Below are 19,475 nucleotides of genomic sequence, written 5' to 3' on the forward strand. Positions count from 1 at the left end.
TTAACCATATCTATTAAGCTATTGTGAAAACCTTTACCGGCGTGCCGTAATCCGCATGCGGTATTTTAGCTTGCTGTATCTAAATACGTTTACCTTTATTAATGCTATTTGAATTATTAAGATTATTACTAGCGCTCTGCAGATGAAATAAGTATTTTTAAAAAAATATAAGAGAAATACAAGATATTTCAAATAGGTAAATGAAGTGCTATACGCATGCTTACTGCAAGGTGGCAGTAGGTATGAGTAAAATAGGTTTACTTTAGCTGTGGAAATTACATAAACACAGTAAAAAGGGGCTTTAAACAATGAGAAGAAATTAAACCTTGAATATTTCGTTTTTAAAATTCAACAAAATCGCAGGAGACTTCTTGTAGGTATTCATACAAAAAAGTTAAGTGGTCCTAATAGAGGCCAGTAACCGACACATATAAAAAGTAATTTGAATATTTGAATCTGTTTGTCGTTTTATACATTTGGCAACAATTTAAGTTAGATTCCTGACCGTTACTATTAAATTATGTAGTTTTTTCCAGGGTGGCGGCCAAATAAGTACACAACTGTATGCTTTTTGTAACGTTTCGATTTATTCAACCATCTTTAGACTTTTGAAGTTTTACTGCTTGTACACAGATATTAACTTGTTTTTAACATTCTCTCATCTTGAAGTACTAGATGAGTACTATTGCCGTAGTGTATGCAGTAGTTCATTGAAAGATTGTTAAAAATAAGTTAATATCTGTGTACAAGCAGTAAAACTTCAAAAGTCTGAAGATGGTTGAATAAACCCAAACGTTACAAAAAACATATAGTTGTGTAATTATTTGACCGCAACCCTGGAAAAAAACTACATAATTTAGAAACGATGGCAACAGAAATAAAATTTATTTGGAGATGTGAAGGTAGTAAGGGTATTCAAAAGTTACCACCTCTGTTAATCTTTTATATGATCGTATTATTGACAAATGAATAATAAAAGCTTTGAAATAATAATGCTCTTGATCTATATCATGACTGCATAACTAAATATAACTAATTTGACCATATTTGCACTCTAAAAAGTCTATACCTACTTATACTTAACAGCAACTCGGAAGTAGTTTTTTATTTGCATTGTTTCGAGCTTCGAAAAACTAAAATTCTTGACTAGTGGAATCGAACCTAACCCAACCTAATCCCGATGTAACCTGAAGCAATTTTATTTATTTCATAGATGCACATTATTGCAAATACGGGAAAGGATATGACTACGACAATATCTTCTTCTTTCGTGTCGCTTTTACGTGTCGCTTTTACCTGCCGCAACTTGCAATTTTAAACAATCAAATGAAAACATTACATTCGGTTAGATTGAGATTATAAAGTTACGGTAGGAAAACACAACACAAACGAAGAGAGTATTGGCATAATCATATTCTTTCTTTTGTTTGCAACAATGTGTACATATAAAAAAGAATAAAATTGTTTAGGTTGGGTCAGGTTTATGACTAGAAATTTGAAAAAATATATCGTCACCTTCTTATCTTTGAAATTCGCGGGCGGAAAAATGTAGGTATAATATATATATANNNNTATATATATATATATTAAACAAAGTCGTGTTAGTTACAATATTTATAACTCAAGAACAGCTGAACCGATTTGACTGAGGAGGTAGCTTGTAACCAGGAGACGAACATAGGATACTGTTTATACCGTTCCCGTGAGGGGGGGAGTGGTGAAGAGGAGTTGCAATGTTTAAATGGAACATATATTATTTGTCGTCAGATTTACTAGAAACTTGGTCTTAATGGCCTCTCATTTAATTTCTGCAAGACCTATTCGACATTTTAAACGATTTAAGCACAAAAGGGGGGGTGGATAAAAAGGTATTGCAATTTTTGTTTCATACTTTATTTGTGGTTGAATTTACCTGAAACTTGGTATATATGCAGTTTGATACTATTAATCAAATGAAAAGAGGTTGCAACGTTTCCATGAGGTATATTTTATTTGTACTCGTATTTACTCGAAGGTTGCTCATTGTTGAAATTAAGCAAATACGTGTTTTGGCAATCTTTAAAAATTAACCCTTAAGGATGAAATGTTGTTGCTACGTTTGTATTTGAAATCTAAGATGGCGACATTACATAAAATTAAAACGTTGTAAGGGTGGATTGGGAGTTAAAAGGTTTTATGGAGAAACAGCATTAATTTCTGCGAGCGAAGCCGCGGGAAAAAGCTAGTAATAATATAAAATTGATGAAAATGGTCGGAGATGGGGGGAAAGTTTAGGAATGACCTTGTAGGACACGGAAAAGGTGCTTTTGAATGGGGGGCAAGGGACAGAAGAGCAGTAGGTGTGTGGAAGTAAAAAAACGAATAAAAAACAGAAACTAACCTAACTTTAACCCAATCTTACATAACCTAATCTAACTTTGTACAGGTCTGACGAAGGAAGCTGGCGAGCGGTCGCGCAGGTACTTGCCCATTTATGACTTATTTGGGTAAGTCACTTGGAACCGATACACAAATAAGCTTTCAGTAGGCGTAAATTATGGTTTTAATACAGACAGGACAGTAGCGTACTAGAAAATAACGTAGAAAAAAGAAAAAACAAACCAATTGCTTTTGTTTTATACTTAGTTTTCACATTCACTGTCATCATGGGAACCTCTATCACTGTCACCAACATCAACAATTAGTTCTTCTGTTTGTATATCTATCACTTGCTCACTGATCCCTATTTTTAAATATTTAATCTACGCCCCTTATAGAAATACTGAAGAAAGAGGGCTGTAATCGTTATACCTAAAACTGCCTACTTTTGCCACCGCGCATCCACGCCATTTTAAAATTTCCGGCAGCTTCCAGCGTCAGGCCTGAACAAAATTCTTGGAGTAATTTTTGTCTTTTTTTGTGAAAAGCTTGCAATTGGGGCTTCAAATAAAAAACGTTTTAAATATTCTCTTGCCTAGGTACCATTTTAGTGATACTATTTTTTAATCATAGATAATATGACGAGAAATTAAACAGAAAACTTCTGTAGCATTATCGTTGTGTGGTTTTCGTTCATAATTTATATTCTCCGACTCATCCTAAGAGGGTGGTAGCTAAATATGTAAATTATTTTTGAGGGTGGTCGGTTTCAACTTGAAACACTCTGTACGAAGACGACTCGTACCTCTTTTGACGCGAACAAGAATAATTGAGATGTAAACATATTACGTACTTCCTTAGCCTCCTGTAACTGCATTTCTAGTTGCTTAATAGATGCTTTTAGGTTAACAGCAACGTCTTCCGCCTCCGCTAACTTCGTTTTCGTTTCCGTATATTTGATCTTCGCTTCTCTTTCCGACGCTTCCACTTCTTTGATTTCATTTTCGTACTTCTCCCGTAGTCTCCTTAAGTGAAAAAAAAGGAACATATAAAAAAAGGTCAGAGGTTAAACCGTTTGGGCAATTAACGTAGTTTTTAACTTGTGGTCTTATACAGGGCGATATTTTTCCGATAAATATATTCATTTGGTCTATACAAAAAAAAAAACGAACAATATACTAGATACTGTACCTACACGGAGAAAACTTAATTTTTGTGCAACGTAAAAATTACAATTTTCGATTGTAAATGACTGAATTTGCCGTAGAAATATTAGTAGAATTTATTAGGTAGCTTGTAATAATCTAAATTTTGACAGGTTTCATTAAAAATTATTTCAAGTTTTAGAAAATATCTACTTGCTGAAAACGAATCCCGGTGTAACAACCTCAACGTTATAGGCACGTTAGCTTAATCGAATAAAATAAAATAGATATCCACACAAGTGGACCTGGTTGGAGCACACGTAATCCTAAAATGTAGCATCGTGCTACAGATGGCGGTTACTGCGCCATTTGTAGTATTTTCTAAAACGCACTGTTAAGACAGCAGGTAAAAGTTGGTCTGTGTTCTGTCGGAGCTGTCTGCGACGCGCTGATGAGATCCAAAAAGATCGAAATCGCGATCCGCGTCTGGCAGTTTCGACAGAATACAGACCACTTCGAATTATTTTATTTCAAGTTTCTTAATTATTATAATTAAATTTGTAATATCAACTAAAATACCTAAAAAATTTACTTCTGCTTGGATTTTATTTTGACAAATTCGTGTCCAAATTGTAATTTTTATTATTTTCGCTTACGAAACAAGAGGCTAGTGGGATAAATTGTAAATATCAGTTTAATATTTAGGTAAGTTGTAGATTTTCATTTTCTCTGTGTAGTATCGTCAAATAAGGATTTTTAATGATGCACATTTTGGGATGACAAATATAGAAAGCGAACATTTTCACCATTTTATTTGTGACTTATTTCGATCCCTTGAGTTTATTTCCGTTTTTACATTAGTCAAACAGGTAAAACTGATGTCAAAGGATATTGATTATATACCTCTTAATAATGACAAAATTTATTTTTTGTTTCCGTTCCACCCTCCTTCGGAGGAGAGCCTTACCTACTTTTTCGTAATCCCTAAAAGAGAAGCATATAGATCCATTCCATTAATAAAAAAAAGGCGAATTTTCCCTGCTCTTACTCTGAACAACTGTCGAAACATTGCAAATTTGCAAAATAGATATGAGCCTGACTGGTTTCGACAGGATCATACCGGTCACTTGGGCAGTTCATCACACCACATCACGGCACGTATCATTCTTTGCCGGGCAAGATCGGATCCCTAATCCGTTCCGTTTCAGTCGTGTTGGACAAATGAGCAGTTCACCATTTATTTACATTGCTTTTGTCCCATCCGTATTTTAACGGAACGGAACGGAAAGGGGCGGGTTGGTCTGGGATGAGACTGATAAGTATGTGACAACCTTAGCACAGTAGCGTAAATAGGGATTGACGGTCGATGCAATCCGCCGCTGCTAGTGGTGATGCCGGCCCTCTAAACTGAAGTTACCGGGGATAATGAGAGCAGCATATCTATTGAATTTTTACGATTTTCGTAAAATTTGGCACAGGAATGGGACAGGAGTCATTCGGGGTACCAGTAATGCGACTTACGCCACTGTAGTACAGTCTATTTCAATTTGTTATAATTGTGACCTTGAGGAAATCTACGCGAAGAATACACACTAGATGTGAGCAAGACAGAAATGCTTAGTTGGGACAAGCTTGAACGAGCAGAGCTCTCGATGGGCGGTCTTAGGAGATCGACTAGAACTGTACAGTACTAGACGAAAGTGTTTAGCAATTTCTTAAAACAAAATTGTATATAAATTAACAATAGAAAACAAAGCACAAGTTTTATAGGTGTGTTGAGCGTGAAGTTAATTCACTTGATAATATTTTTGGCTAAATATGCTTTTAAACGAAGCATAATCTTAAATTTTAACGAAGCAGTTTAAATAATTTTGCAAATGGTACTGTACACTTTTGTCTAGTTCTCGCTCGATGATCGGTGGAGAAATGAGCTCCGCAGACAAATATGATTGAATTTGGAATTATGCTACGGCGCATCCTAATAAAGGAAAGGGACATATCTCGAACTTCTTGAAACAAACAGTAACAAATTAAGACAACAACTGTTTATATTTTTCTTACCGTATACGGTTTTCCGTAGTTTGTTCCATTTGGTTTTGAGATTCGCTAGCCTCTTGTTCTAATCTTTCAATTACAGCTTCTATCTCTTTGTCTCTTTCTTTTCTACATTTTTCTCTAATGGCCATTTCTCTTTCAGCTAAAATTAGCTCTTGTTGTTTTTTGTAATTATTTCTAAATATGTCGATGTCGATTTCCATTTTTTCTTTTAGAACGCTGATTTCGTTGCTGTGTCGCCTAGCCATCGCCTAGAAATATAAATATTTAATTTAATGTACCTATGCAATTATTTGGTAAATTGTTGTGATATCGATTTTTAATAATGTGAACAATGTTGAAAAACCCAATCATGTAAGTAAACGGTATAAGAAAATTTGTGTTATTTAACGCGTACCATACGCATTGTTTTGAATATAGTACTTTTAAAATATGAAAAATAACATTTTTCTTTTAATTTGATCCTAATTCTTGGCCCTTTTTGTTTTCCAAAATAGCAATAGGTAGAAATTTAAATTTTATAATTATGCATGTTAGATATTCTAAGGAACTGTTTAACTGAAGTTCAATAGTTTTTGAAAATACTTTTGGTACCATTTACTAATTGTTTTCTGTTTTTTTCCACTAATCGTAAGTTCGTTTTTAATCAGTTTTTTCTTTACCATTCATAAATAGCTTTGACGGTCTTTTGATTTCCTACAAGAGGAAATTGAAAAAACAGAAACTTTCGTAAGATATGAAGTTTCCCATAACTTGTGATCAAACTAAGGAAGTGTTCGAGGTAGACTACAAAAACATTATCGTATACTTTTTTGTAAAACTTTATCAAATCAAACATTTCGAAATTATTTCCTTTCGATGTCGGGTTAATAATCGACGAGTTTTTCCTTTTATTTTTCGGAAAGTTTTGGTTTTGCTTGTGGTTTTAGTCTAAATCGTCCGGTCTTGGTTTTACCCTTGGTCTTGTTCGTTCAGATGTAATTTTAGTCTTGGTATTGTTTGTTAAGTGTTGGTCTTGGTCTTGCTTACATAAAGACAGTCTTGGTTAGTTTTGCTCATGACTATATATCCTACTCTTGGGAAATGATATAATGAAAACTGGCGATATTAACGAATGAAAATGCTCTGTCTTTTGAGTTTCACTAAAAAGAATCTACACTGTACGGACTTGAAAGTATTTTATGTACCTAAAATATAAACTATTTAGATATTGCCTTAAAAACATCGAACTCGTTTACGTGAAATATTAGTTGCGATTTGTAGCTGAACTAAAATAAATAGCCGAGTTAACATTTGTATGTTTTGGGCACTATCTTATCCGGTAGTTCCTCTTTTTGTTTGTCTAATTCTCCACTGCAACAGGAATCTCAATGACTTACTTGCAATTTTTCTTCGAAATCCATCTGAGCTTGTCTTATCGCCCTGTCTCTCTCGGCGTACGCTGTATTCTCTCTTTCCTCGCACTCGGCCTGTCTCTTCGCATGTTCGGCCATCAACTTCCGCCTCTGCTCCTGATAGTTTTTTTCTTCCGTCTCGACCAAGTGCTCGTATCTGTAATTAAACCATTAAAAAGTCTACAGGGTTGGAGGGTGCGGTAGTTTACGAACGAGCACAAATATTTTAAATGGCAACAGTGTATTATCAAAACTATGTGAAATGAAAATAATAATCGGAAGCAAAATTTGTATCCGGATCAAACTGATGGCTCGAATCTTAATAACCTTAACCTTAAAATAGCTCTTTCAAGACTCTACCATTATGCTATTTAGAGTAAATAAATTAGCAATCTAAAATTTCAGAAAAAAATAATGCCAATCCGAACAAAATAATTATCAGTAGAGGAGGGTGGTGTATCATGACAATAGACAAACATAAACGGTCAGTTCAAGTAAAGTCACGTAAAGTCGAAGAGCGGTTACTGTTTCTTGTTAACTTCCCATTAGGAAGTTATTGTAATTGGGTCGAAAAGTGAAATCGGAATTTTCATTATATTTCCACGTTTTAACATATTAGTAGCATGCTAGCCAATTTTTTTGATGATGTGTGTATGTACGTACGTACGTACGTACGTACGTATGTACGTACGTTCGTACGTACGTACGTACGTACGTACGTACGTACGTACGTACGTACGTACGTACGTACGTACGTACGTTCGTATGTCAGCATTTTTTTCGTTTTCGATATCTCAAGAACGGATTGAGATATCGCCCTCAACCAAAATTTTTTCGAAAGATATTATCATAATGAAGATCTGAAAGAAATTTGAACGAAATCGGTCAAGCCGTTTTTTTTTTATAAAAAAAAAAACGAATTAATTACAAACAATTTAATTAAAATACGTTCTAATCTAATCACAACAATGAAGTTACGGAATCAATAATAACGAAATATCATTATTCAAGACAGGGAATAACATATTATAATAACATATTATAATAAAAATTTGTTTATAACAAAATGAATTGTTATAAACAATCGATAAACAATAAAAAATAGTATTTACCAATTGACTGATGCAAGTACTCTATCAATTCGGTTTTCTCAGACGAAATACTGTTTCTTATGGGTTTATAAAATGACGAACTCTCAAACATTGTTTGTTATTTATTATTGTGCCGCGTTTTTTTCAAACTTTAGAAACGAATGTACTTTACAATAACTGTATTATCTAATGGGAAGTTAGTCGTATTAGCACCGACCAAAATGTGCTCAGACCAATTTGTTTTTATTTACTCATTGATATACAATATAACAATTTACAATCTTTTAATGATTACATCCAGTGAGGATTAGCTTACGTTAACTTGTAGATGCTATTAAGTCCAATCAATGAAAAAATAAAATAAATAAAACTGAAAAGGAAAAAAGAAAATTTTCAAAGACATAGCTGAGTAAGAGTAAAGAAGTAATATTTTGAGAGAAAAAAAAAGGTTTATCGGAAGAACCAGAAAACCTAGGATCCTAACGAGAATTCGGATCAGAAGAATTCATAATACGAGGGTGGATTGATAAGTTTCCGGCCTGACCAAGAAAAACAAGGTTTTTAAAAATTTTTTTTTTTTATTTCTCAACATAATCTCCTCCAAGGCTGATACATTTCTCATAGCGGTGTTCCAGTCTATTAATGCCATCTCTATAGACTGATTCGTCAAGCTCCTCAAAATAACCATTTACAGCTTCGATTACTTCTTCATTGTCCGCAAATCTCTTACCGCCAAGCCATTTTTTGAGATTAGGGAACAGAAAATAGTCACTCGGGGCTAGGTCTGGAGAGTAAGGAGGGTGCGGCATCAATTCAAACTTTAGATCGTTGATTTTAGCCGTCGCAACGATTGACGTGTGCGCTGGTGCGTTATCGTGATGAAACAAGATTTTTTTCTTCGCCAGATGAGGTCGTTTAATTTTCACCTCGTGGCTCAAACGTTGCAATAAGTCTGCGTAGTATTGACCAGTGATAGTATTACCCTTTGCAAGGTAATCAATGTATATAATACCTCTTGCATCCCAAAAAACAGTAGCCATAACCTTGTTCGCCGAAAAAATTGTTTTTGCCTTCTTTGGAGTTGGTTCCCCTGGTCCAATCCACTGTTTAGACTGTTCTTTGGTTTCAGGAGTGTAGTGGTGGACCCACGTTTCGTCAACGGTTACGAATCGACGCAAAAATTCGCTTGGATTACGCTTATACAATGACAAATTTGCGGTAGAAATGTTTTTTCGAATCAATTTTTGGTCGACTGTTAGCAAACGCGGCACCCATCTTGCACAGAGCTTTTCCATATGCAAATGTTGGTGCAAAATATGTTGCACACGTTCATATGACATCTTACAGGTCTCAGCTATCTCACGCACTTTCAATCTGCGGTCTCCCAGCACTATTTGATGAATTTTTTCGATCATATCTGGAGTTGTGACCTCAACGGGGCGTCCTGAGCGAGGCCCATCAGAGGTGCTCACACGACCCTTTTTAAACTCGGAAACCCACTGCTTAACGGTTGAATATGACGGGGAGGATGTCCCCAGTGTTGAGTCCATCTCTTTTTTAATTTCCTTCGGCGTTAACCCCTTCAAATAAAAGTATTTGATGACAGCACGATTTTCCTGCTTTTCCATTTTTACGAAAACCACAGAGGCGTCTTGTTCAGCGTGCTGTCAAACCTACACTAGCAAGGAGATCGGGCTGAAACTATAGCTACAAGCTATCCAAGGATGGTACTATAGAATGTCACCTCAAGGTAGGCCTAGTGGCGTCATCTCTTGGTTAGGCCGGAAACTTATCAATCCACCCTCGTATGATGCGAAAACTGTCAGAAAAGTTCAGATAGTGGAGCAGACTAAATTCAATGTATCATCTACTTGTGAATGGGCTCATGGTAGGGTTGAGATAGTGAAGTTCATTATACATACACTAGAAATTGCGGATGGTAAGCAACAAGTTGAATTTCCATTCATTTACCTAAAGTAAAGTTTCCTTGATCTTTTATTGTTTGTTTTAATAAGTACTAGTTCTTCCCTCTTCCCCCGGCCATTTTTATTGCTCCACTATGACGTAGTGTCGGCCATCATTCTTTTCTAATTGTTGCAATTGTCAGCCATCATTCTTTTGCAATTGTTATCGCATTGTTACTGATGTCGGCCATTATGATTTTGTAATAGATGTATAGTAATCAATGATTAAAATTTAAAGGAATTGTTTATAAATAGGTATGCAACACATCGTACACTTCAGCATAAGAAATTACTGATACTAACTTTCATTTCCGTAATACTAATTTGCCCTGTGCTGACAGCATTCTTAATTTTTTTTTATATATAGTATTACAATTTATTTTTGTATTTAAATTTAAAAAATCTGACGTTTCATTGTAAAGATAAGATAATAGACACTGTGTAATTATTTTCCCCGTTTGATGAGATTATTTTACCTCCATTTGTGGGGCAAATGGTCTTCTGCAGGATTTACATTCAACCCTGTTTTAATAACTGCTGTTAATTATTTAAAATTAATTACCACACTATAATGTTAAATAAAATATGATCCTTATTCAGTACCTATAGTACTTCATTAATTTTAACATCCATGTTTAGAGAGTTTTTCATTTGAGGGATCATTATACACCACTCTCCCCTAATAGGGAACATTATTATAAGTTTGTCGTTTTGATCACTTATTTATAGTTGTGGCACAATCATTCAAATTTTCATTATAATTGTTTTGTTGTTTTCATCGTATTATATAGGCCTTGGTAATTTTTTAAAAATACTTTTAAAATGGCTAATTCGATTCTATATATCTTTGTCAGGGGTAATCTCTAAAATTACGCTAATCTCGTATTATTCGCGAATAGTTCGGGGTGCTCCATCCTGTTGGAACTATACTGAATCTGCTGGTATATTTGGGTTCTGAACGTTTGGGTAAAGCGCAATAAATCTGGGTGTTACCTATGTAATTTTGTAGTTGGCCTAAGTACATGAAACATAGCTAAAATTCGATGCAGAATTCAAAAGTGTAATAAAAAAATAGGTACTTCCGTTTGAAAAAATTAAGTCGACGGTATTCGCTTAGTTTTAGGCCACCCTGTATACATGAATTTACCGTGAGAAAACCCGCAACCAAGAATAAAGATCGATGTGTCAGAGCGGTTTTCCGAAAAACAAACCCCTGAATTTTAAATTAATTTATTCCAACAAAGGCGTCTTCCCTGTACATAAAAATTATTTAGCACTGGTTTTTTACATTCCTTTTATATTTCTTTCCTATAATACAACACGTTACTATGTTAGCGAGTAGTAAGAGTACACACTATACCAGCACCATGTGGTGTATGTTACCCGATTGTATTAGTTTAATTCGTAGCAGGTGTTCTACCTATTTATTTTTGGCCACCCCGTATAACACATCGCTTCGGATTAGTCGATAATGAATGTTCCACTTGTTTCGTGTCATTATTGAATACTGTGTAAGGGTGAGGAGAGGATTGCAGTCGCCAAAGGGTTTGAAAAGCGGTGGAAAAAGTTTTGTGGGCGACTTTGTCGAGGGACTTAGTTAACATCGTGTCTTTCTTGTCCGATAATTGGCTGATGCGGTCGGAAACGCTGAAGGGATAAATCCTTAAAAGTGAAGGGTAGAAATCTCATTTTTGCAAAATGCGATTTCTGCTTGTCGTTTCGAAGCGGATTAAAATAGTATCCAGAAATTACTCATAATAAATAATAATTGGTGGAAAGAGGAATTAATCCAATATGGAACTTACAAGAAGATTATCTCATAACCGAAAATGCTATTATTTTTCATCAATAGATTCATCATGAAATTCCAGTTAATTGCAATATTAATTAAAATGGTGTGTAATAGCGTAGGTACCACTGTCAAAAACTACAAAACTTTTTGTACATACTGAGGTATACTTCATTTACTTTCTCTAGCGATGTTCACCTTCCAATGTCTTGGATGCGCGCTCGCAAAATCGTAGGTAGGGAGAAAAAAGCTCATTATACTCTCGATTCTTGTTCATTAAACTTACTTTTTCATACAGTACCTGCCAAAAGTTTTGTTCAATCATGAATAGTGGTGCGTGTCGAAAACAAGCGTTAAAGCCTTTAATATGTCTTCAAATATAAATAAATATCTCGTTGATATTTTCAGTAGTAAATGGTACCAATAACAGCACATTTGAGCAATGCAATTGTAGTGGATAACATGGTCAATTTTTCCGTGCAGTACTATACGGATTATACGCTCCTAACCGGTTAAGAGTTTGACCGAGAGTTGTCTCCTTCCTTTTCTGGCCTAGTGCTGTTCTTTTTTACTTTGCGCCGGTCACACTGAAGGCCACTTCGCTACTGAAAGTAAACGAAGTATAGTCTCTTCAGTCTTACAGTTCCTGTTAGATAGATGAAACTGGCAAACTGCCGAGGACGTCAGGGTGTAAATCGCGATATTAATCATGTTAGATCTCATCATTATGCCTTAGACAGTCCCGATAAAGTACTGGCCAATCAAAGGAGCTCTTTTACGTAATGTACGTACGTATCATACCTGTATCGCGATTTCAATCGTATTTGGTCTCATCAGCTCCTTAGACTTTTAGAGACTTATTAAAATTAATCAGTCTAACAGTAACCACGATAATTAGATGGCTTTATAACATTACATCATTTCAATTGTGTCTGGGGTTTTTTGGCTCCTACAATTTATCTCGCTACTTATAAAAAGTATTGAAACAGTTCCCTAAGTAATATTTAAAAATGAAGACCCCAGACTGCTTTTTTGTGAACTTTGAAACGTCTGGCAAGAAGTATTTGACAGTGTTGATCATTAATTTTTAACGATATTCTGTGAAGCATTATCTAAAAATCAGCACCCTGACTTTAGCACATGTTAGCAGGTACGTTTACGTTCAAAGTACATTCAGACACTACTCTATCCCATCCATTTTTTAACTCAAAAACGAAATGTGTGCTGGAACACATAGTAGAAGTCAAACTTCAATGAACAAGTGGAAAAACGAATGGCAACGGAGAAGTGGAGAAACGAATCGTAACAAAATTTTTACTTCAGATTTTACGGGCAGATTGTTAATGTACTTGTCCAATTTGAAAACCTGCCCGTAAAACTTGAAGTAAAAATTTTGTTGCGATTCGTTTTTCCACTTGTCCGTTGAAGTTTCACTTTTACTATGGTACGTGTCCCAGTACACAATTATGATTTGGTTTTTACACAGACCGCAAATAGAGGCAATCATGCCCAGCCACCTGGAGAGCAGAGGTAAGAAAACAACAGCTGAGCACAGCACACGCCGCTGGGGTTCTAGCAGACTCCCGCTCTCCGCGAGGCTGCGCATTATATCCATCTAATACAGCCATTGCCCTCTCTTCGCCGTCATCAGCCTTTCTCTCCTTCCACCGCTGCCGTCTCTCGCCACGCGATATACCGTGTACCCCCTCCACGCGGTCGTAACGCTTTTTCGTGACGGAAAAAATCGTAGTACCCCGCCGTTTATATAGAAGTTTCACTTCAAAAATTAGCAATGTCTCCCGGCTCTGGGACCTTGGACTATTACGTTTTGCTTTTTGTTGCACTTTGTTTATTAATCTTCTGATTTTTGTCTTTATATCTATTGAAATATAGTTTACCTTATTAGCAAATTAGTGAAGGTTAAACAATGAATGTCCTGAGCACGTTACGTTTTTGTGTTCTGCTAATGCCCGATCTTCTTTTATTTCATGAGTATTTCTACGTTTGTATCTTCATTAAGTAAGAGGGAAGGACCGTTCGTAAGCGAAATTCAGAAAAAGGGCAATTTTTCGCGTCCGCTTTCCTTCATTAGTTAAAAGCTCACAACCCCGAAAAGAATTAGTGCAGACTCTCTGCGGTTTTGATAAACGTTTTAATTTTCGAGTCCGCGAAGCAGCCATTGGACTTTTTTCATTTAGATGAAAATTTTTTCAACAGGCTGAATACGAATTAGCTATGATGGATATATTTGCTATAAAAAAAGGCATTTCAATGCGAGTGGCAAATAAAAGCTGAACTTTTCCTCTCAACTCAAAAATGCAATAGTGTAATGCGTATGATTCTGGAAAAAAAACCTTTTCACTCTGTTTCACAAAGATGTAATTATTTTATGGGGCTTCAATCAAACATGGATAATGTTCTTTAGAGTCTTTTCATTTCTAAATGAACTTTTGAAAATTTGAAGATTCAAATTAAACGTGTATAGACAACTTAGGCATGGAAATATAAATACGGAACGTTAAGTAACAGAGGCGCAGGAGTAAATTTCACCCTAACACAAAAATCTTGGTATTTTTGTCAACCAAGTTGGTAATGTCTTGCTACACGGTACAATTTATATTATTAATACCTAACTGATACAAATACCAAGAAGTTGTAATATTAACATTGCTGTGCGGCGGAACTGATTCTATCCTCACCCACCCCTCCTCGATACGCCACCGGGTTATTCTTGCTGCGCTTGCTCAGTTCATTAATTACGATGTAACTCAATGGCTTACCGACAATCGACTGATACGAAGGCGCAGCCAATAAAATATAGGTACCATTCATGTTTCCCGAAGACAAGATGTTAAATATACTCAAAAATGTATGGATGAGTTACAGAGATAGAAGAGTGATACTTAATTCGTAGAAAGAGCAACAGGCACTTATAGAGTTGGGGCAGCAACGTAGAGAAGTAAATATTAGGAAGAGAGTCAGACAAGGATTCACACTGTCACCGCTACTTTTTAATCTATATATCGAAGACGTAATCAACATTATTAAAGACAGTACAACTGTAGGGATAGAAATAGAAGGGCTAAAGATTAGTAAGCTTAGATTTGCAGATGATGTAGCAGTATTAGCATCTACTAAGGAGTAGTTAGAGATAGCATAAAATGGAAACGGTATTGACAAAACCGATTTGTATGAAAATAAGTAAAAGTAAAACAAAAATACTACTAAGCAGGGGAAGAAAAAGTAGGGAAAGAGCGAATATAAAGATAGGAGAAAAATGATTAGAAGAACTGGCTGATTTTAGGTATCTAGGAAGTCAGATACGTCAGGACGAAAGGAGTAGTAGGGATATAAGGCAGATGATAGCGCAGGGCCGAGTCGCCTTCAATAAGAAGAAGTCACTTCTATGCTAGCAAATGATTAATTTAGAAATTCGAAAAATATTGTTAAAGATGTATGTTTGGAGCGCGGTGCAGTACGGGTGCGAAACATTGTCGGTGGAAGAAGGTTAGAAATGAAAGGATATTAGAAAAAATAGGAGAACAGAGAACTTTATGGAAGTCAATGAGGAATAGGCGAGATAGATTGGTAGGACACCTTCTCAGGCATGAAGGTCTAGTCAGATACATATTAGAAACAGAAACGGGAGTTAATAGGAGTAGAGGTAGAACTAGATTAGATTACTGATCAGAATCAGAATCAGATGTGGGATGCTGTAGTTTTAGGTGGTGATGGTGATGACTATTGACACCCAATTTGTTTTTTAATTTAGTGGAAAATCGTGGATTCAATAATGCTATCTACGTGAATTTAGTCAAGTAATACGCTAAAGCTACGCGGGTAGCGATTTCGAACTCGCTGGCTTTCATTGGCACGCAGTGGTGGCAAATTTTCTACAGATGGCGTTCACTACGTCGTCTATTTGTATTCAGTAAGCACTGTTTAACGGCTCCAGTTTTATTGAAATTACTGAAATTGTTCGGTCTCACTTTCGTGACTAAATTATCGTTGATGCGTGAAATCTCATTATTGGCAACGTATCTTTGGGATGCCTGAACCCTTGTTTGAATTAATGTGTTTAATGGTGAAACATGTATCCGACATATGCTGCCCCTACTGAGAGACAAAGACCTTGCTTCGAATGACAAACTTGTTTAGTTCATAAAGTTAAAAAATTGGTAGAGCGTTGTTTTAATGTCAGAAACTTGACATATTTATAAATACTTGATAAATGAGAACGCATAATTGTTAAAACTTTCTTACATCAAACTATTCATTTTCAAATGAACTAAACAATTAAGAAAGGTACAAAGTTAGTTATGTACAGAATTTTTAAATCAACTGGAAGATATAGGATTACCATACTAATATTTTTATTTTTTAGTTCATTTAAAAATTTAAATATTGTTTTTAATTCTTTTTAACAGTTGTTTTATTCCATTTTTAATAAAATAAGAATGCCGGAAGGTTTGCACTTAATACTCATGACTTTTTCTTTCTTATTATTTGATCGGTCTAATGAATACAAAGCCAAGATTTTAGAATTTACAGCTTTTTAAAGTGAAACTTTTATTACATCGCCTCAAATTTTTTCGTCCATCTATCGCATGTCGCATTACAACCGGCCGCGGAGTTGGGGTAAAACTGAAAGGCGTTCGTCAAGGCAGCCAAGGTCAATATGGCGGCGCCCATGGCTTGCATGAGCTAACCGTGTAACATTTATATTCTCACTCATTCGTGCAAGTGCATTACAATTACATTTATAGACTGTGAAGCTCAATTCGAAGATAAAATTATTGATAGAATAACTGAAGTTCAAAATGATTCAATGATTTAAATAAATATTGTTCTCAGTTTTTTACATGCGTCTATTATCTGAATGATTGTATTTTTTATGTATTTCGTACTCTCATACGCAAATTGAAATTAAAATTTGTAGTTGAATATCTTGTCTACTATTGATTTCCCATTATCATCAATCATTAAGATAAGATTAAGAACGCGATTTTAATTTTAATACCCTAAATAGAATAATTTTCCGAAAATTTACCGTTAAATGCCTACAATCCGAAAAGTTTTACTTGCATCGTAGTTTCATAAAACCACACAATTGTTTTTTTAAGATTCGGAATTTTCAGATGCAAACTTCTTATGTTGCGAGCAGTGGGAGGAATATTTATGATACGGACCTTACCGCACGCGAACTTTTACTCATCAACTAACAAAAAGTGGACATTTCTAAAAATATATTCACAAATCGAAAGACACTCTTCTTCCAGGACTTCTTGTGAACATGAAGTATGTTGCACCAGCAAATTCTCAACTTTAAGGAGTTTCCCTTGTTCGTAGTTTGTATCGTAATTTTTTGTTGATAGAAATTACCAGAGCAAAACGGGAACACCTGTGAAACAGCAAAAGCGCATTTACCTTTGCCTCATCACTTCTCTCTCGTGAATTATTGCCTTTTCTCTCGCTTCGGTAAGTTGCTCCCTTAGCGTCTCCATTTGTTGTTGCATCTTTCGGGAATGTCTCAATTCCATGTCCTCGATTTCGTTCTTATGTAAGGCACGCAACTCTGACAATTCCCGTTGATGTCTAGCAGCCATCTTTTCCAATTCAGGTTCCAGACTTTTCACCGTTAATTCCTGAAAGTCCAATGGCTTTAATGGATCATTTGTAATCGTTAACGAAACAGAGCAAATTGATTTTATCTAATAATGCGTTTGCAAACAGACAATCCTTTCAGATAAATAAACTTGGAAATCGTTTTCAAGATATCCGGATATTAGCCTTATAAAACGAGACGTTATTTTTAAAACTAACATAGTACGTGTATTTATGGTATTCTTAGACCAGTCAAATTAGAATTTCGAAAATAGTAAATGTTACCTAGTCTAACGCTTATCTAATAGAAAATACCACAATCGACCAAAATAATTCGGCCTTGCTGGAGCATACGTAATCCTAATATGTAACATCGTACTACAGATGGCGCTCACCACGCCATTTTTGGTATTTTCTAAAACACGCTGTTAAAACAGCAGGTAAAGGTTGGTCTGTGTTCTGTCGGAGCTGCCTGCGTTACACTGATGAGATCCAAAAAGATCGAAATCGCGATCCGCGTCTGGCAGTTTCGACAGAATACAGACCACTTCGAATTATTTTGTTCGATTATCTAATAGTTTCGAAAAAGGTTTGTCTTTGAAGGATATCTGCGAATTACCCGAAAATTTTGGTTGGAACTGTTGTTTAATAATTGCGTCTAAAAATACACTAATTAATTTTTTGTTTATAATTTTAATTTAATTAATTATAATCTTTATAAGAAAAAGTTAAAAGTAAAAGTTGTAAGATTTCAAATTCCCAACAAAACAGATTTTAAATATTCAAAATTGGATCAGTAATTGCTGAGTAATGTTTAAAAGACCGTTAAAAATAATCAATATTCTAATTATTAATTTAACATTGTTAAAACAAACGTTCTATTGATGATACTTTCATAATCATTAGCTCTTTCTGAAGCAAGCAAATCAAAAGAAAAAGCAACTTGACCAGAGTTATATACTTTTAAAAAAGTGATACCTTTTTTATTTATAAACAAATAATGATATCTCCGTTGATTTTCATTTTTTCAATCTGATTGAGCACATGAATTGCTGCTTCTTTAACAAGGAATTTTAATTACTTAAAACTCAACGGAGAGCCAAGAAAATCGTTTTTTTTTTGTGTTTTGTAGGGTATTTAAAATCCTACTACTTTTACATTTAACTTTTTCCTGTAAAATTTATATTTTTTTTGTTATCAACGAAAAGCCTGTTTCGCGTGTCGAAATACCTTCCTCAAGACTTTTTTGTAGGTCTTACTCTGGGTAACATTTAGTTTTGTTTTGGTACCTTTTTGAGCTAATTTAACTGGTCTATTTATAAACTGAGTATTTTTCTTTCAAAGTAATTGTTTGATTGGATCCCATCCTCAGAATATTGAATGTGTCAGAGCGTAACAGAAGCGGAAATAGAAGAAAATAGTAAATTTTTGCGGAAGCGGAAGCGGAAGTGTAATGATTTTAGGTGATTCTTTAATGCAGTAGACGTGCGCCCTTTTCGCGAATATTTTGTTGCAAATTTTGCATTTAGCACTTGCATTGTTAATATCAAGAAAATAATCCCAAATGGAACTTCCCTTTGGCTTCAAAATTGCACATTTATCTTAAAGTTTACATCGCTATAAACACTATACTGCATTAATATTTTCGAAATGAAATTATTAGCAGAATTGGCTAAGGAGCAGCTGGACGTTTTTAGATTAAAGTATTAAGAAACTAACAAGAGAATAACATTTGGCAAATATCAACATACGAAATATATGAAGTAGATTTAGGTCCTAATAAACTTATTTGTGCATAGGCACAATATTATTATTAACAAAATTTTACTAGCTATAATGCTGCTTTAACGCTAATACTTCATAAACAAAAGCGGTTAATAAAAAAACATTTACAATGTTACACAGGGGTCGCAGGTACCTGCAGAACATGTAGCTTTGAAACGAGCAATTTCATTTAAATTGTGTTTTGGAAACGGCCAATTTCAGCCAACAGATAAAAATAATATATTTTTACGACTTGTTTTATGATTCCGATATATTTATTTTCAATAGGAAGAGAAACAAGATTTTGTTAA

The 19,475-nt window shown here is 34.9% G+C and overlaps 2 protein-coding genes across 3 annotated transcripts in view; one reads left to right on the plus strand and one right to left on the minus strand.

Moving 5' to 3' along the window:
• Positions 1-19,475, minus strand: part of LOC108734604 (centrosomal protein of 131 kDa) — a 42,035-nt gene that overhangs the window by 6,119 nt on the left and 16,441 nt on the right. For both annotated transcript variants that reach the window (XM_025977315.1, XM_025977316.1), the window contains exons 8-11: positions 17,224-17,441; positions 6,938-7,109; positions 5,565-5,809; positions 3,212-3,383 (exon numbers count right to left, since the gene is read on the minus strand). In XM_025977315.1, the coding sequence (XP_025833100.1) occupies positions 3,212-3,383; positions 5,565-5,809; positions 6,938-7,109; positions 17,224-17,441 (807 nt within the window). The remainder of the gene's footprint in view (positions 1-3,211; positions 3,384-5,564; positions 5,810-6,937; positions 7,110-17,223; positions 17,442-19,475) is intronic.
• Positions 1-19,475, plus strand: part of LOC108734605 — a 371,439-nt gene that overhangs the window by 149 nt on the left and 351,815 nt on the right. The window lies entirely within an intron of this gene.

Source organism: Agrilus planipennis, unplaced genomic scaffold (assembly GCF_000699045.2).
Source record: "Agrilus planipennis isolate EAB-ADULT unplaced genomic scaffold, Apla_2.0 scaffold89, whole genome shotgun sequence".
Classification (NCBI taxonomy): Eukaryota; Metazoa; Arthropoda; class Insecta; order Coleoptera; family Buprestidae; genus Agrilus; species Agrilus planipennis.